This window comes from Lathamus discolor, chromosome Z (genome assembly GCF_037157495.1).
Source record: "Lathamus discolor isolate bLatDis1 chromosome Z, bLatDis1.hap1, whole genome shotgun sequence".
Classification (NCBI taxonomy): Eukaryota; Metazoa; Chordata; class Aves; order Psittaciformes; family Psittacidae; genus Lathamus; species Lathamus discolor.
In genome coordinates, this window is record NC_088909.1 from 96,402,089 (window position 1) to 96,415,772 (window position 13,684).

The 13,684-nt window shown below is 44.0% G+C and overlaps 1 protein-coding gene and 1 long non-coding RNA gene across 2 annotated transcripts in view; both read right to left on the reverse strand.

Annotated features, from left to right (window-relative positions):
- Positions 1-1,959: 1,959 nt before the first annotated feature.
- The window catches only part of C7 (complement C7), a 28,152-nt gene continuing 16,427 nt past the window's right edge, over positions 1,960-13,684 (reverse strand). Inside the window, exons 17-18 of the mRNA XM_065661806.1 lie at positions 6,425-6,609; positions 1,960-3,618 (exon numbers count right to left, since the gene is read on the reverse strand). Of these exons, the coding sequence (XP_065517878.1) occupies positions 3,431-3,618; positions 6,425-6,609 (373 nt within the window). The 3' untranslated portion in view covers positions 1,960-3,430. The remainder of the gene's footprint in view (positions 3,619-6,424; positions 6,610-13,684) is intronic.
- On the reverse strand, positions 10,788-12,098 carry LOC136004877 (uncharacterized). Its single transcript, XR_010608609.1, has 2 exons — positions 11,725-12,098; positions 10,788-11,466 (listed from the first exon to the last, which is right to left on the reverse strand). It is a non-coding gene; the product is annotated as an uncharacterized LOC136004877 (long non-coding RNA).

The following is a 13,684-nucleotide window of genomic DNA, read 5'->3' on the forward strand; positions in this document are numbered from 1 at the left end:
AAAACGAATGATTGTAAAACATCCCTTGGGGGCAACTGAAAAGTAACAACTTGAATATGTGTGCTTGTAACATAGCTATGAGAGGCTGTGATTTTGTGCATAAAACCACCTGTATTTACTAGCCAGCTGCTAATAAGAAACTACACCTTGTATTGTATGGATTTGTCACTTGTAAAAGAGATGTTAGAGCATGCAAATTTGCAGCAACTGCTAGAAAATGCTAAGGCAAAACCTAGAAAGATTCTAATACTATGGGAGTGTTATAAAGCAGGTATTGATAGTAAATATATAAAACAAAAAAAGGGGGAGTTCAGGGTTAACCCCACAAGAACGTATAGTGAAAGTTTGCTGTGTTTTGAATTTTTAAATCGCTGGGCAGAGGATGGACCTCCTATACAGCACCATTTTGGGGGTTCTAAGAATTTTGGACAGGAGGAAGCTCAGGTTAAAGTCTATAATCTTGAAACTCCTGAATGGGAAGGCCCATTCCCTTTAATAACGTGGGGACGAGGGTATGCTTGTGTTTCCACAGATAAAGGACCTCGTTGAGTCCCTGCACGATGGGCCCATCCTGCCTTCTGTCTCTTCCTCAGGAGAGGACTGACCCTCCTGTGGTTTCCCACCCAGCCAAAAGAGAACACCTGTAGCCAGTGCGACAGCACAAGACACCCTGTTCCTATGGGTTGCCACACCTATGAGTCCTTTCAGACTGCTGTTGGAAGCAATGGCAGCCTGGAATCCTGTGGACACGTGGGGTGGCTGGGAGGTGTAACAACACAGAAGCAAGAAATTTGATTTGTTAAGATCTGTAAAAATGGATATGTGTCTGTACTTTCATTATATAGTTTGAAACCAATTGTTAGTGCACAGTGTTAACTGTTCTTTAACGGTTTGTTTGCTAGGCTAGGAGCACAACTGAAAAAATTGTATTAAGAGTGTTCGTTTTGTGAGTTTTTATTAGCTCATACAGTTTCTTATTAATCGAGCCGTTAAGCTGGTGTTGGTAGTGAATATACAAAACAAAGAAGGGGGAGATGTGGGGAGTGAAGGTGATAAGATCTGCATTACGAACAGTTTGGGAATGAGTTCTGAGGCCTTGGTGCTTGACAAGCCCTGGAGTGATGAGTTGGGGTGTTGAAGGACAGGGAAGGTCGAAGAGCAAGCCTTGGGGGGATGGGCCAGGCTGTAGTTGTGGCCGGAATCTCAGTTGGAGGCCAGAGAATGTGGAGGTTGTGACAGGGTCTGCAACATTGTGATGGGACTGTTTACCTGGAGAGTTTCATAGTGGCCAATGAGATTGAACGTTGTATGTATGTGCAGGTTGGGAAAGTACCGAACAAGGGGATGAGAAGGGCTTGGTGGTAATAAATGAGGATTCGAGTCTCTGCATCAACTTGAGTCCGTGTCGTGAAATGCCACAGTGAGTAATTATAAAGAAAAAGGATAAAATATGGATCCCTGTGAAGATTCTGATGGGTCAGATGAACAGAGAAGTCAGGGACTGAATTATTTGAAATGCAGCCTTCATTAATATTTTGTCTGTCTTATCTCTGACATATTTATTTTACAGATGCAGGGATCTGTTCCTGCTTGATGTATCAAGATGATTATCAGGCAACCTTATTGGGTTTTGAACTGTTTCTTAAGCAGGAATTCTCAACATTTCTTAAAGGCTTGTGCTGGATTTTTTGCATTTCCCTTTGTTTGAACACATGAATCACCAAGTCACTATTTTTATGTGTTATCTATCAGGAAATTTCCAGGTGATTCTCTCTTGCCTCTAGCAGATACAGAAGGTATTGATACTCAGTGGGATCATGGTCCAATCACATGTTGTGACAGTTGCCCCAAGAAAAAGGCTAGAAATTGTGGACAAAAAAGTTCATAATAACCTAGGTGCAAATATCTGTCTGTTCTCCAAACATGATACTCTTGAGCAAATAATACAGAGAAAACTGATAAAATTAAGTTGGCTTTTATTCTACTTGTTTTCATCTATAAGATATTCACAAATATTCATGATTTGCTCAAAAACCAAAAAACTGTCATTAAGTTTCAGGTGGCATAAAGGTTAGGAGGTCTTTTCTATTAGTGTGGTGTCAATCCAATATAGCTTGCCCAAGGAGAAGGAATCTCATGGCAAAGCATGCAGCTCCTGCTCTGTTTTAATCCTCATTGCCAACAACATGGAAAACAAAGCTGTTCTGGCTCAGCACAGAGATTATGTGGGGAAGCTACAGATACAAACATGATAACCAAGAGAGATGATTTATCTGGTAGGTATTTATTGATAGTGAGAAATAAAATCTGTCACTTAGAAAGCACACAGGCTTCCTGCTAATAGTACTGCACTTTCTTGATCACCTAGCTGCTATCCAGCCCTTTGCCCTTGTTTGCATCTGAAAATAGTCAGAAGAGATTGGACTGCCAGGACAGGCACCTGAACAGACTTGCAGGGTACCCCATATGTGAGCAAAGATGTCACTGTCTGACTATGCTAGCCAGCATGCCTATCTGTCTAGTGTCTAAGAAAGGGGTTGTAGGAACAGTTGTAGGAGATTGTCCAAAGGTACCTCCAGGAGGACTGCATGTGGAGTGTCTCTGCTTCTGTGAAGATACACTTTCCCTGACAGCTGCCTTTGAGAAAGTTTTGTGTGGTGGAAGGCTTCTTTGTGCAATGGTCTGTAAGCAAACTGGTTTTGGCGCAAGCATAAATGCAACTGAGCTACCTGCGCTTACAGATGTAGCTCAAGATGATATAGATGACAATGTAAAATGGTAATTTTCATTAAATGGTTCAATAGTTCAGTGTACAAGAAACTGCAAGCAAAGAAGTCTTCTCATTACTTAAAGCTGCCTTTACTATTAATGCACATTGTGTTGACCTTTAAGAGCTTCAGGCTCAACAACAGGTTCAATACTGTTCATACTGTTTGCTGAATAAGACACAGTTGGAAGAAGATACTTTATTAAAAGAGAAGAATCATACATCTTATTCTGTATAGCTTATTCTTTTTTTTTTTTTTTAATCTAAATCTACTCCATGCATGCATACATTTGTGTGACTTTAAGAAAAATATATTTACAGTGTTAGATACTGTAACCCATCACTATAAATGCTACATTGGCAGTTGCACTTCAGCAATATTTTTTAGTTATGATGGAAACATGAACTAAGCTTGCAGTGCTCAGTCTGGGGCCTAAGCAAGAGCCCTGTCATGAGCAGTAGTGGCGAGTGCAGCTCTGCCTAATGAAAAGCCTTGGGCCCTGATTCAGAGCCCACCAGAAGCAATGCACACTCTCATCAGCTGCAGAGGACTGCACAGCAGAGCTTACATTTGATAGAGCAAAGTTTAAAGTATGTCCTGCCCATGAGTAGACACATTTTGACATATCCCATGGCAACAAGCAAAATGAACCATAACATATCTTATTTGCTTTGTACCTCGCAGGGCCTTACGCTGACAAGGGTGACAGTCTCCCCCTGGCATCTGAGCTTCCCAGCCTCACACTCAGTCATGGTCCGATGGGCAGCAGAGCCACTCACTTCAGCACAGATCTGGATGCCTCCCTCCTCGCATGGCCCATCTTTGTCACAAACACAGCTGTTGAATTGTGCTAAGCAAAAGCACATAGGAAAAACACTCAGGATGGCAGCCGACTCAACGAAAAGAAGACTAAAACATTCACAGCAAAACTGAAGGATTGACATCAATTTTCTGGATGGTACAAAAAAGTACAAGACATGGCCCTGTTGGAGTGGGTCCAGAGGAGGGCCGCAGAAATGATCAGACAGCTTGAGTACCTCCCTTCTGAGGTCCTGCTGAGAGAGCTGCAGCTGTTTAGTTTGGAGAAGAAAAGGTTCAGGGGAGACCTTACTGTGGCCATTTAATACTTAAAGAAACACTCATAAGAAAGATATAAGAAAGAACAGACCTTTTAGTATGGCCTGTAGCGATAGGACAAGAGGTAATGGTTTTAAACTAAAAATCAGTTTGATTCAGACTAGATATGCTTTTTATGATGAGTGTGGAGAAAGACTAGAACAGGTTTCACAGGAAGGTGGCAGATTCCCCATCCACGGAAACACTGAAGGTCAGGTTGGGCAAGGCTCTGAGAAATGTGATCTAATTGAAGATGGGAATGCCATCCAGGAGGACCTTGACACGCTTGTGAGGTGGGCTGATGCCAGCCTTATGAAGTTTAACCATGCCAAGTGCAAGGTCCTACACCTGGGTTGGAGGGAGCAATCCTTTTGTTAGGGACTGCAGTGATAGCACAAAGGGTAACCGGTTAAAACTTAAAATAGGGGAAGTTTAGATTGGATATAAGGAGGAAGTTCTTTATTGTAAAGGTGGTGAGGCACTGGAATGGGTTGCCCAGGGAAATTGTGAATGCTCCATCCCTGGCGGTGTTCAAGGCCAGGTTGGAAAGAGCCTTGGGTGACATGGTTTAGTGTGAGGTGTCCCTGCCCATGGCAGGGGGGTTGGAACCAGACGATCTTAAGGCCTTTTCCAACCCTAACTATTCTATGATTCTATGATTCTATGTCCCTGCTCATTGCACTGAGGGAGTGGACCAGATGGCTTTTAAAGGTCACTCGCAACCGAAACTGTTATATGGTTTTATGATTCTATAAGTCTGTGATTAAAGGAATAAAAACCAAGAAGCCATACTAGAGGACCAGTAAGCTGAGAGAGTTGAGGTTGTCCAGCCTGAAGAAGAGAAAGCTCCAGAAAGAATGTATTGTGGCCTTTCAGTACTTAAAGGGGGCTTTTAAGAAAGATAGGGACAGACCTTTTAGCAGGGTCTGAGGCAATAGCACAAGGGGTAATGGTGTAAAACCAAAAGAAGTTAGATTTAGGCTAGATATAAGGAAGAATATTTTTATGATGAGGGTGGTGAAACATGAGCAAGTTGCCAAAAAAGCAGGTTGCCCAGAGATGCTCCATCCTTGAAAACATTCAAGGTCAGGTTGGACAGAGCTCTGAGAAACCTGTCACTGCTCAGTGCAGGACTGGAATCCTTTACAGGTCCCTTGAAACACAAACAATTCTATGACTCCATATTTCTTTTCCTAACCAGAAGTAACACTAGCTGATATTCAGGTTCAGTGGAAAAACTAGAAGTGGAAACAAGTGGTGCACTGCTGGGGCTTCCTCTGCTTCAAGAGGCTGATTGTTCTTATGGGAAAAGCTTGCTCAAGGTTCCTGATATACTGCTCTCAAAGTATTCTCTGATGCCACTGCTTGAACCAGTTCATGTAGCTACTGTTTCAAAGTCCAGAGAACATGTAATATGAGTAATCTGTCTTTGGACAGCGACAAACTGATCATTCCAACACTTACAAGTGGTATCTTTATTTATATACAGGCAGTTTCACTAAGATCAAAAGATCTAGTACTACAAATAAATGTGTGTAATTGTATCCATGACAACAGATAAATAATCAGATAAGAAGAAGGTCCCATCTGAGGTTTGTTTTTCATAACTATGTCTTTGTTCTGGTATTGTACTTTTTGGGGGTGTTCTGTTGTGGGTTGTTTTTTTTTTTTTTTTTTTGCCTGTATTTGTCTCTGCCGAAGCTCCAGTCAGATTTTATAATTTTTTTTTTATTATTTTTCTCTGTTCAACCCTGCTACACAAAATAGGTGAACTCCCTATCAAGTAATCATTTTTATTTTCAAAATATGACAATAGCTACCTTTATCTGGGCACTTCTGAAAACCTAATTTACTTCTTTATCTTCCCATTTCTGGCAACCCTCCATTAAATGCAACGTAGTGTAGGACACTCAGGGAAATAAGATCAGGGAATCTGAAAACTTCCACAGCAGACAGATTGCATAAGACTAGGACTATTTAATCTGAGGGAAGAGATATTCACCTTTGATCATAATATGAGAAACTGGAGATAGGCAGTGAAGTACAAACAAAAGTGAGTGGCTGTCCTAGTTAGTGTAGAATAAGACATTCAATTCCTTGTCACAAGATACTGCTGGGGGGACTACTCAGCTTCAGGAGAGGATTCCTGTGGGCAGTCAGGACTCCCACAATTGCTGTATTAAGGAATTTAAAACAAGTGGATACAGTGAAGAAAGAAGTGGGTAAGGGTTTCACCGTAGACTTCCAGAGTATTGACAAGGTAACTTGCTTATAGGGACTAAGAATAAGCTTTTCGTGTAGATAGTGCATTTTGTTACAATATCCTGTGGGGTTTTGTTTTCTATGGTTGGAGCTTCCTGCCGTGACTGGACACCAAACACTGAGCTGATGGCTTGAACCAGCTTAGCCATGCTGATGCTTCTGGGAAGAACTGGAGATATCTAGCTTGGATAGACCTACAGCTAATGTGTAATTGGGGAAAAAGATTTCATTTTGGTCATATAAATAATTTTTGCTTATAATTGCAAAGAATCTCTTACCATCACATTTTTCCCATGGACGGCATGATCCACATGATATCTCAGCTGCCTGAGGTACTTTGCAGTTTTTTGCATCAGTAAGAGAATATTTTCTTCCCATGCACTCCAAGGCACGCATCTTGCAAACAGTTAAATGTGTGTTTCTCTTGGTTCTTTGATCTGTAGCACAGGTGTCCAGGGAAGGACTGGAAACAGAAGAAGCAGGATTGAGCTATTTACATGTGCTTTATCTTGGTACCTCTTGAAAAGACCTGAGGGAGTGGAAAATATTTACGATCCACTTCCAATTTCCCTGTTCACTGAAGTATATCCTAAGAGTGCAGCAAGGGAACTTGAGACATAGACACGTGAGTAATTCAGACTCCTTTCTTTTCCACAGGATGCTACATGTCAGAAGACTCAGGATCTGTCCCCTCAAAAGGACAGGAATACTACTTGGTGTTTGCCATTGACCTCAGTAGCAATGAGAGCAAGATTTCAGTTAAAAAGAGTTCAGATCTCTATTATTATAGAATCATAGAATAGTTAGGGTTGGAAAAGACCTCAAGATCATCTAGTTCCAACCCCCCTGCCATGGACAGGGACACCTCACACTAAACCATCCCACACAAGGCTTCATCCAACCTGGCCTTGAACACCGCCAAGAATGGAGCACTCACAACCTCCCTGGGCAACTGATTCCAGTGCCTCGCCACCCTAACAGGAAAGAATTTCCTCCTTATATCCAATCTAAACTTCCCCTGTTTAAGTTTTAACCCGTTACCCCTCGTCCTGTCACTACAGTCCCTGATGAAGAGTCCCTCCCCAGCATCCCTATAGGCCCTCTTCAGGTACTGGAAGGCTGCTATTAGGTCCCCACGCAGCCTTCTCTTCTCCAGGCTGAACAGCCCCAACTTCCTCAGCCTGTCTTCATACGGGAGGTGCTCCAGTCCCCTGATCATCCTCGTGGTCCTCTCTATATTCTAGATAATATTCTAATATATTCTAGATAATATTCTAGATAATATTCTAGAGAATATTATTCTCTAATATACTATATATGCACACACATAAGCAGATACAGAAAACACTTCATATACATATATTAAAATATTTTGTAACTGTTTCTTAATTGCAAGACATTAGAATATACTTACAGACTTTTTCTCTGCTGTTCTTTAAAAACCTCAGCTTTCACTGAATAAAATGTTATGATCCAACACCAGAGACCAAAGAAACTTCTGGAAATCCTCATACATCTCCACAAAAATTTTATGAAAAATCTACTCAATTTATCCAGGGAATTTGTTTGTATATTTTTTAACATTCAGATATTGTTCTGACACCTGCAAAAGCTAGACCTTAAACAGTGTTTGCTTGGCGGACAGTTCCAGGAAGTTGTCATCATTTGTGTTTCATGCTTCAGTGTAGGAGGGGAGGAAACAGCCATTCCATTATTTCTGGACTTTAATGTCAAATCCAAAGCTTCTCCATTTGTCCTCAATGCAATCAGTGGCATCTGTGTAATGTGCACAAAAAAAAAGTGCCTCTCTGGAGCAGGGCATGCCTGGCACCTCCTGGATGCACATTACAGCCACAGGTAAGGTGCTGTGTAGGAGAGATGAGAGACAGGCTCCAAGGGGATGAAGGGCATTGAAATACACCCCAAAGGCTTATTTTCAGCACAGCCCCTCCTTTTGAGCTCACAAACACTCCCACAGAAACTTTAAGTGTCTAATGGGTCAGTTCTGAGAGTGAACCTCAGCTAAACAGGTGTTTGTTGGTGAGGAAAGGCTGATGAGGAGCAGGCAAATGGCCTTAACGAGCTTCAGAAGGCTGCCTGAAGGGAAGGATAACTCCCTGTGAAAATGGCTTGTCAAAGTATAGAAGACAGATTTGGAAGAAGGAAGTCTAATAAGAAAGTCCTGACTCAAATCTTGCTCATTTGTTGGCCAAGTGTTTAGGGGTTTTGTTTGTTGGTTGGTTGGTTTGTTTCCCTGGGACTTAGGAAGATGGTTTTGATCTATAAATAGGCCACTGAGGAAAAGCATCTGCTCCAAGCTTTGGAAATGGTCCTCTGAGAGATGGTTCTGAAGACTCTCAAAAGAGCTAACTTTACAGAAAAGCAAATCAAGGAATTAATTCACCACGTCCCATAGCCAAGCAGGTGTTCAGTTATCCCCAGGACAGCAGGGCTCCATCACATAATGGTTACTTGAGAAGACAAACACCATCGTCCTGAATTCCCCCCACTTTCTTCTCCTGTATATGCTAAGCATGACATCATATGGCTCAGTTGGGGTTTGTGTCCCCTTCCAACTCCTTGTGCACCCCCAGCCTCCTCTCTGGTGAGGTGGGGTGAGGGGTAGAAAAGGCCTTGACTCTGTAAGTACTGTTCAGCAGTAACTAAAACATACATGCCTGTATTATCAACGCTGTTTCCAGCACAAATCCAAAACATAGCCCCATACTAGGTACTGCGAGGAAAATTAACTCTACCCCAGCCAATATGCAGCACTTAGCATGTGATAAAGGCCTGTGCATTTGTCTGCATTATACTGTTTACCCGCTTGGTTGCACAGCCCATGGCTGCATCGGTTTGTAATGTGAAAGTTATCCTTACAGACAGGTATAAGAAAAACTACATCTTTAAATATCACCTTCAGTTTGGAAGAACAAGTGTGATCCAGTGAAAACATCTAATCTGTAATTAAGTTGTTTACTGTAAGTTGCTCAGAGGCCTTCCTTATTTGCCTGAGTAATAAATCTCAGCATCTGAGTCTTAAGGTCAAAATATTGTACACAGGGCTGTGTAATTTAGCTGAAAAGATTAAGGCCAGATACAAGTGCACTAATTTGTCTGCTTTGCACCTTAGCAACACGCAAAAGAGGGAAAGGAGGCTGATTCAACCAGCTTCCAAAGGTTAAACCCAGGAGCTCATGGTCTACCTTGCCAATTTCTTGCTACAGTATAATCTTCTCAAACTGTCTTTAAAGTGCTTCCTGTGTTTGCTACAGCTAGGGCAGCTGGCAGAAAGCCAGTGGAAATCAACATGTTTATATGCATAAGAAAAAAGAGGGAGAATCTGTACCTGTAAGAGAAATTTGCACCTATTACAGTGCTGGGAGCATCTCGATAGTGACAGAAAAATTATTAGAGGTAAGAATCTTCGTGTAAAGTGAACATGAGAAATTCAATACCTTTTACCTGAAAAAGAAGGCTTGAGTAAGAACAAGCTTTTACTAAACCACATATTGTGAGAAATGGAATATAATTCTGCAAATACCTTTTCTCCCTTTCACCTACAATGAGAGGCAGGCAACTCTTGGTGAAACTAAACAGTGAAAAATTCAGCATCCTGGCAATCATTTCAACTTCTGAAATTGTATTCAAGACCCTAAGTTTTAATATAAAACAGGCCAAGAACTCTTAGGAAGACATAGGTGCTACACAAAGTAAATAAGAAGGTCTAATACTAAAAAATTATCAAATCTCATGTTTCACTGTGGAGATAGTCTTTAGGTACCAGAGATCTGTAATAACACACTAACTGTGCTCTGACCTCTTCCTTTCTCAAGGGTAAATTTACACAGAACAGTTGGTGTCTGGTCTGCTATATTCTCTTTGTGCCTAAAAGATGAGGACTGCATCAGACTGGAATGGTCCTGACCCTTGTAACTCCTGTGCTGTGCCTGGGAATTACCCAGGAATTGGCCTAAAATCTTTATCAGGGGCTGCTTTAGCAGTTTAGCAGCTCTGGTACCCAGAATCATTATCTTTCTCTAATTGATGAGGATAGATGTAGCCTAAGGCACTACATCATCAGCAACAAATTTCCCCCCACGAGCCTGCTGGGGTTCTTGTGCTGTCCCTGGAAGTCTCAGTTGCTAGTGTCTATGGATCTATGATGGGTCTGATTCCCGAATTCCCTCATGAACTCTTGTTTCCAGCACTCTTCTGAGCAGAGGCTGCTGCTGCAAGTCACTGCCACAGCAAAGCAAGCCAAGTTACTTCTGGTCTCTGAGGAAGGACCAAGATCTGCTTCCATGCCTTATTCCTACAGCCTTACAGTCTGGCAGACTGGTCTGCTTTGACAGCTGATGTTTTATCCTTCTACTATGTGTTATTTCAAGACAGAGTTAAATAGACAGCATCAGGTAACAGAAATGACTGTTATCTATCTTCCTGCCATTCTGAACATAATTATAAAATATAGAAACAGGTAAGAGTAGATTAATTATAACTGAAGCCTGAATGCATAACTAAATGTAATCCATACAACTTCCAAGGTTAATGTGACTCTGCCCAAGGCTTTCTCTAGCCCTGTGGACTCCTCTCATATTCTATGTAACTAATCTCATCACACCCATGAACTAAAGGAGGGGTTGTTTCCTCACTTTAATGAGTTTTGAAACAAAAACAGTAAGACCAGATTATTTAAAATATTTGGCTGTTTGTTTAAGCATAGGAATAGTCTCAGCAGCGTTCTTACAAACTTACCTGAGTTTGTATTGGAAACTCTAATATTATTGCTGAGATGAGCAGCTCGAGAGAGGCCGCCTCCAACACCGGAGCGGGGGGAAGCTCAGCGCCCAGGAGCCTCAACTCAGAGCGGCGACAGCCACCGAGGGAGCCCCAGGTCCTCGACAGGCCCTGCCCAGGAGCCGGCAGCTCCGCTGGCACGAGCAGGGACTCGCAGGGGGCGGAGCCAGGAGCAGCGGCACCAGCGCTGACTGGGTAAATAACCCCCGCGAGAGAACGCGAGCGACCATAGGCGCGGCGCGGCAGTTTGCGCGGGCAGGTGAGCGGGGTGAGCACTCGCCTTATGACCAGGGCCTGGTCTGGGACTTCTGCTCTGGCTGCCCCGGCGGTGCCCAGCGTAGGCACCCAGACAGAGCCGATGAGAGGGGAGGCTGCAGTGCGGAGCTCGGAGTGTAGAGGGTGCCTGCACTGGGCTTGTGAGGGAAAGGAGCACAACGGGCAGGGCTGCACCCGGTACTCCTTGGTGGAGGCCCTCCTGCAGCAGGCGCTGAGCTGATTGGATGTTGAGATGATTGGAGTGCTGGAATGGAAGGTTACAGGCTCTTTAGAAAAGACAGGCCCAGCAGAAGGGAAGGGCGAGTTGCTATTTATGTCAGTGAATGGCTGGGGAGTATGAAAACTCCATCTGGGAGAGGTGATCAGTCAACAGAGAGTTTGTGGGTCAGGGTCAAGGGGAGAACAGCGATGGGGGACATTACAGTGGTGACCTGTTACAAACGGCCTGATCAAGAGGACTCTCTGGATGAAGTGCTCTACAGACAGATAGGAACAGACTCACCCTCACAGGCCCTTGTCCTCATGGGGGACTTCAGCCACCCTGATATCTGTTGGAGGCACAGTACATTCTGGCACAAGCAATCCAGGAGGTTCCCCGATTGTGTAGAAGACAACTTCCTTCTGCAAGTAATAGAGGAGCCGACAAGGAGAGGTGCCATGCTTGACCTTGTGCTCACCAACAGGGAAGGGCTCATCAGAAATGTGACGCTCCAGGGCAGCCTGGGATGCAGTGATCAAGAGATGATCAAGTTCGAGATCCTCAGGACAGTGAGAAGAGTGTGCAGCAAGCTCACTGCCCTGGACTGCAAGAGAGCAGACTTTGGCCTCTTCAGGAACCTGCTTAGTAAGGTTCCATGGGATATAGCCCTGGAGGGAAGGGGGGTCCAAGACTGTTGGTTGATATTCAAGGATCACCTGCTACAAGCTCAGGAATGTTGTGTCCCAACTAGAAGGAAGTGCAGCAGGAGGGCCAGGAGACCTCCTTGGATGGATAAGGAGCTGCTGAGGAAAATTCAAATGAAAAAAGAGGCTTATATAAAATGGAAGCAAGGACAGGCGGCCTGGGTAGAGTACAGGGATGTTGTCCAGGAAGCTAGGGACCAGGTTAGGAAAGCTAAGGCCCAGTTAGAATTAAACTTGGCTAGGGATGTTAAGGATAACAGGAAGGGATTCTACAGGTACATTGTGAATAAAAGACAGAGAAGGGACAATGTGGGCCCTCTCCAGAAGCTATCAGAAGAACTGGCTACCCTGGATCTGGAGAAGGCTGAGGTTCTGAATGACTTCCTTGCCTCGGTCTTCACTGACAAATGCTCTGACCACACCACTCAAGTCTTGGAAGGCAGATGCAGGGACTGTGAGAATGAAGATCTTAGGCCCACTGTAGGAGAGGATCTGGTTCGAGACCATCTTAAGAACCTGAATGTGCACAAGTCCATGGGACCTGATGAAATGCATCTGTGGGTCCTGAAGGAGCTGGCAGATGAAGTTGCTAAGCCACTGTCCATCATATTTGAAAATCATGGCAGTCAGGTGAAGTTCCCGGTAACTGGAAAAAGGGAAATACAACCCCCATTTTCAAGAAGGGGAAAATGGATGACCCACGGAATTACAGACCAGTCAGTCTCACCTCTATGCTTGACAAAATCTTGGAGCAGATTCTCCTGGAAGGCATGCTAAGGAACATGAAAAACAACAAGGTGCTTGGTGACAGCCAGCACGGCTTCACTAAGGGGAAATCCTGCCTGACCAATTTGGTAGCCTTCTATGGTGGGGCTACAGAACCGAGGGATGGGGTAGAGCAGCTGATGTCATCTACCTGGACTTGTGCAAAGCATTCAACACTGTCCCACATGACATCCTTGTCTCTAAATTGGAGAGACATAAATTTGATAGGTTGACCACTCAGTGGATAGAGAACTGGCTGGATGGCCACATGCAAAGAGTTGTGGTCAATGGCTCAATGTCCAGTTGGAGACCAGTAACAAGTGGTGTCCCTCAGGGATCGGTGTTGGGACCGGTCTTGTTCAACATCTTTCTCAGTGACATGGACAGTGGGATTGAGTGCGCCCTCAGCAAGTTTGCCGATGACACCAAGCTGTGTGGTTCGGTTGATACACTGGAGGGAAGGAATGCCATCCAGAGAGACCCTTATACACTTGTGAGATGGGCTCATGCCAACCTTATGAAGTTCAACCATGACAAGTGCAAGGTCCTACACCTGGGTTGGAGCAATCCCAGGCACAGCTACGGGTTGAGCAGAGAAGAGGTTCAGAGCAGCCCTGCGGAGACAGACTTGGGGGTACTGGTCGATGAGAAACTTAACATGAGCAGGCTTCAGTGTGCGCTCGCAGCCCAGAAAGCCAACCATATCCTGGGCTGCATCAAAAGGAGTGTGACCAGCAGGTCGAAGGAGGTGATCTTGCTCCTCTACTCTGCTCTCATGAGACCTCACTTGGAGT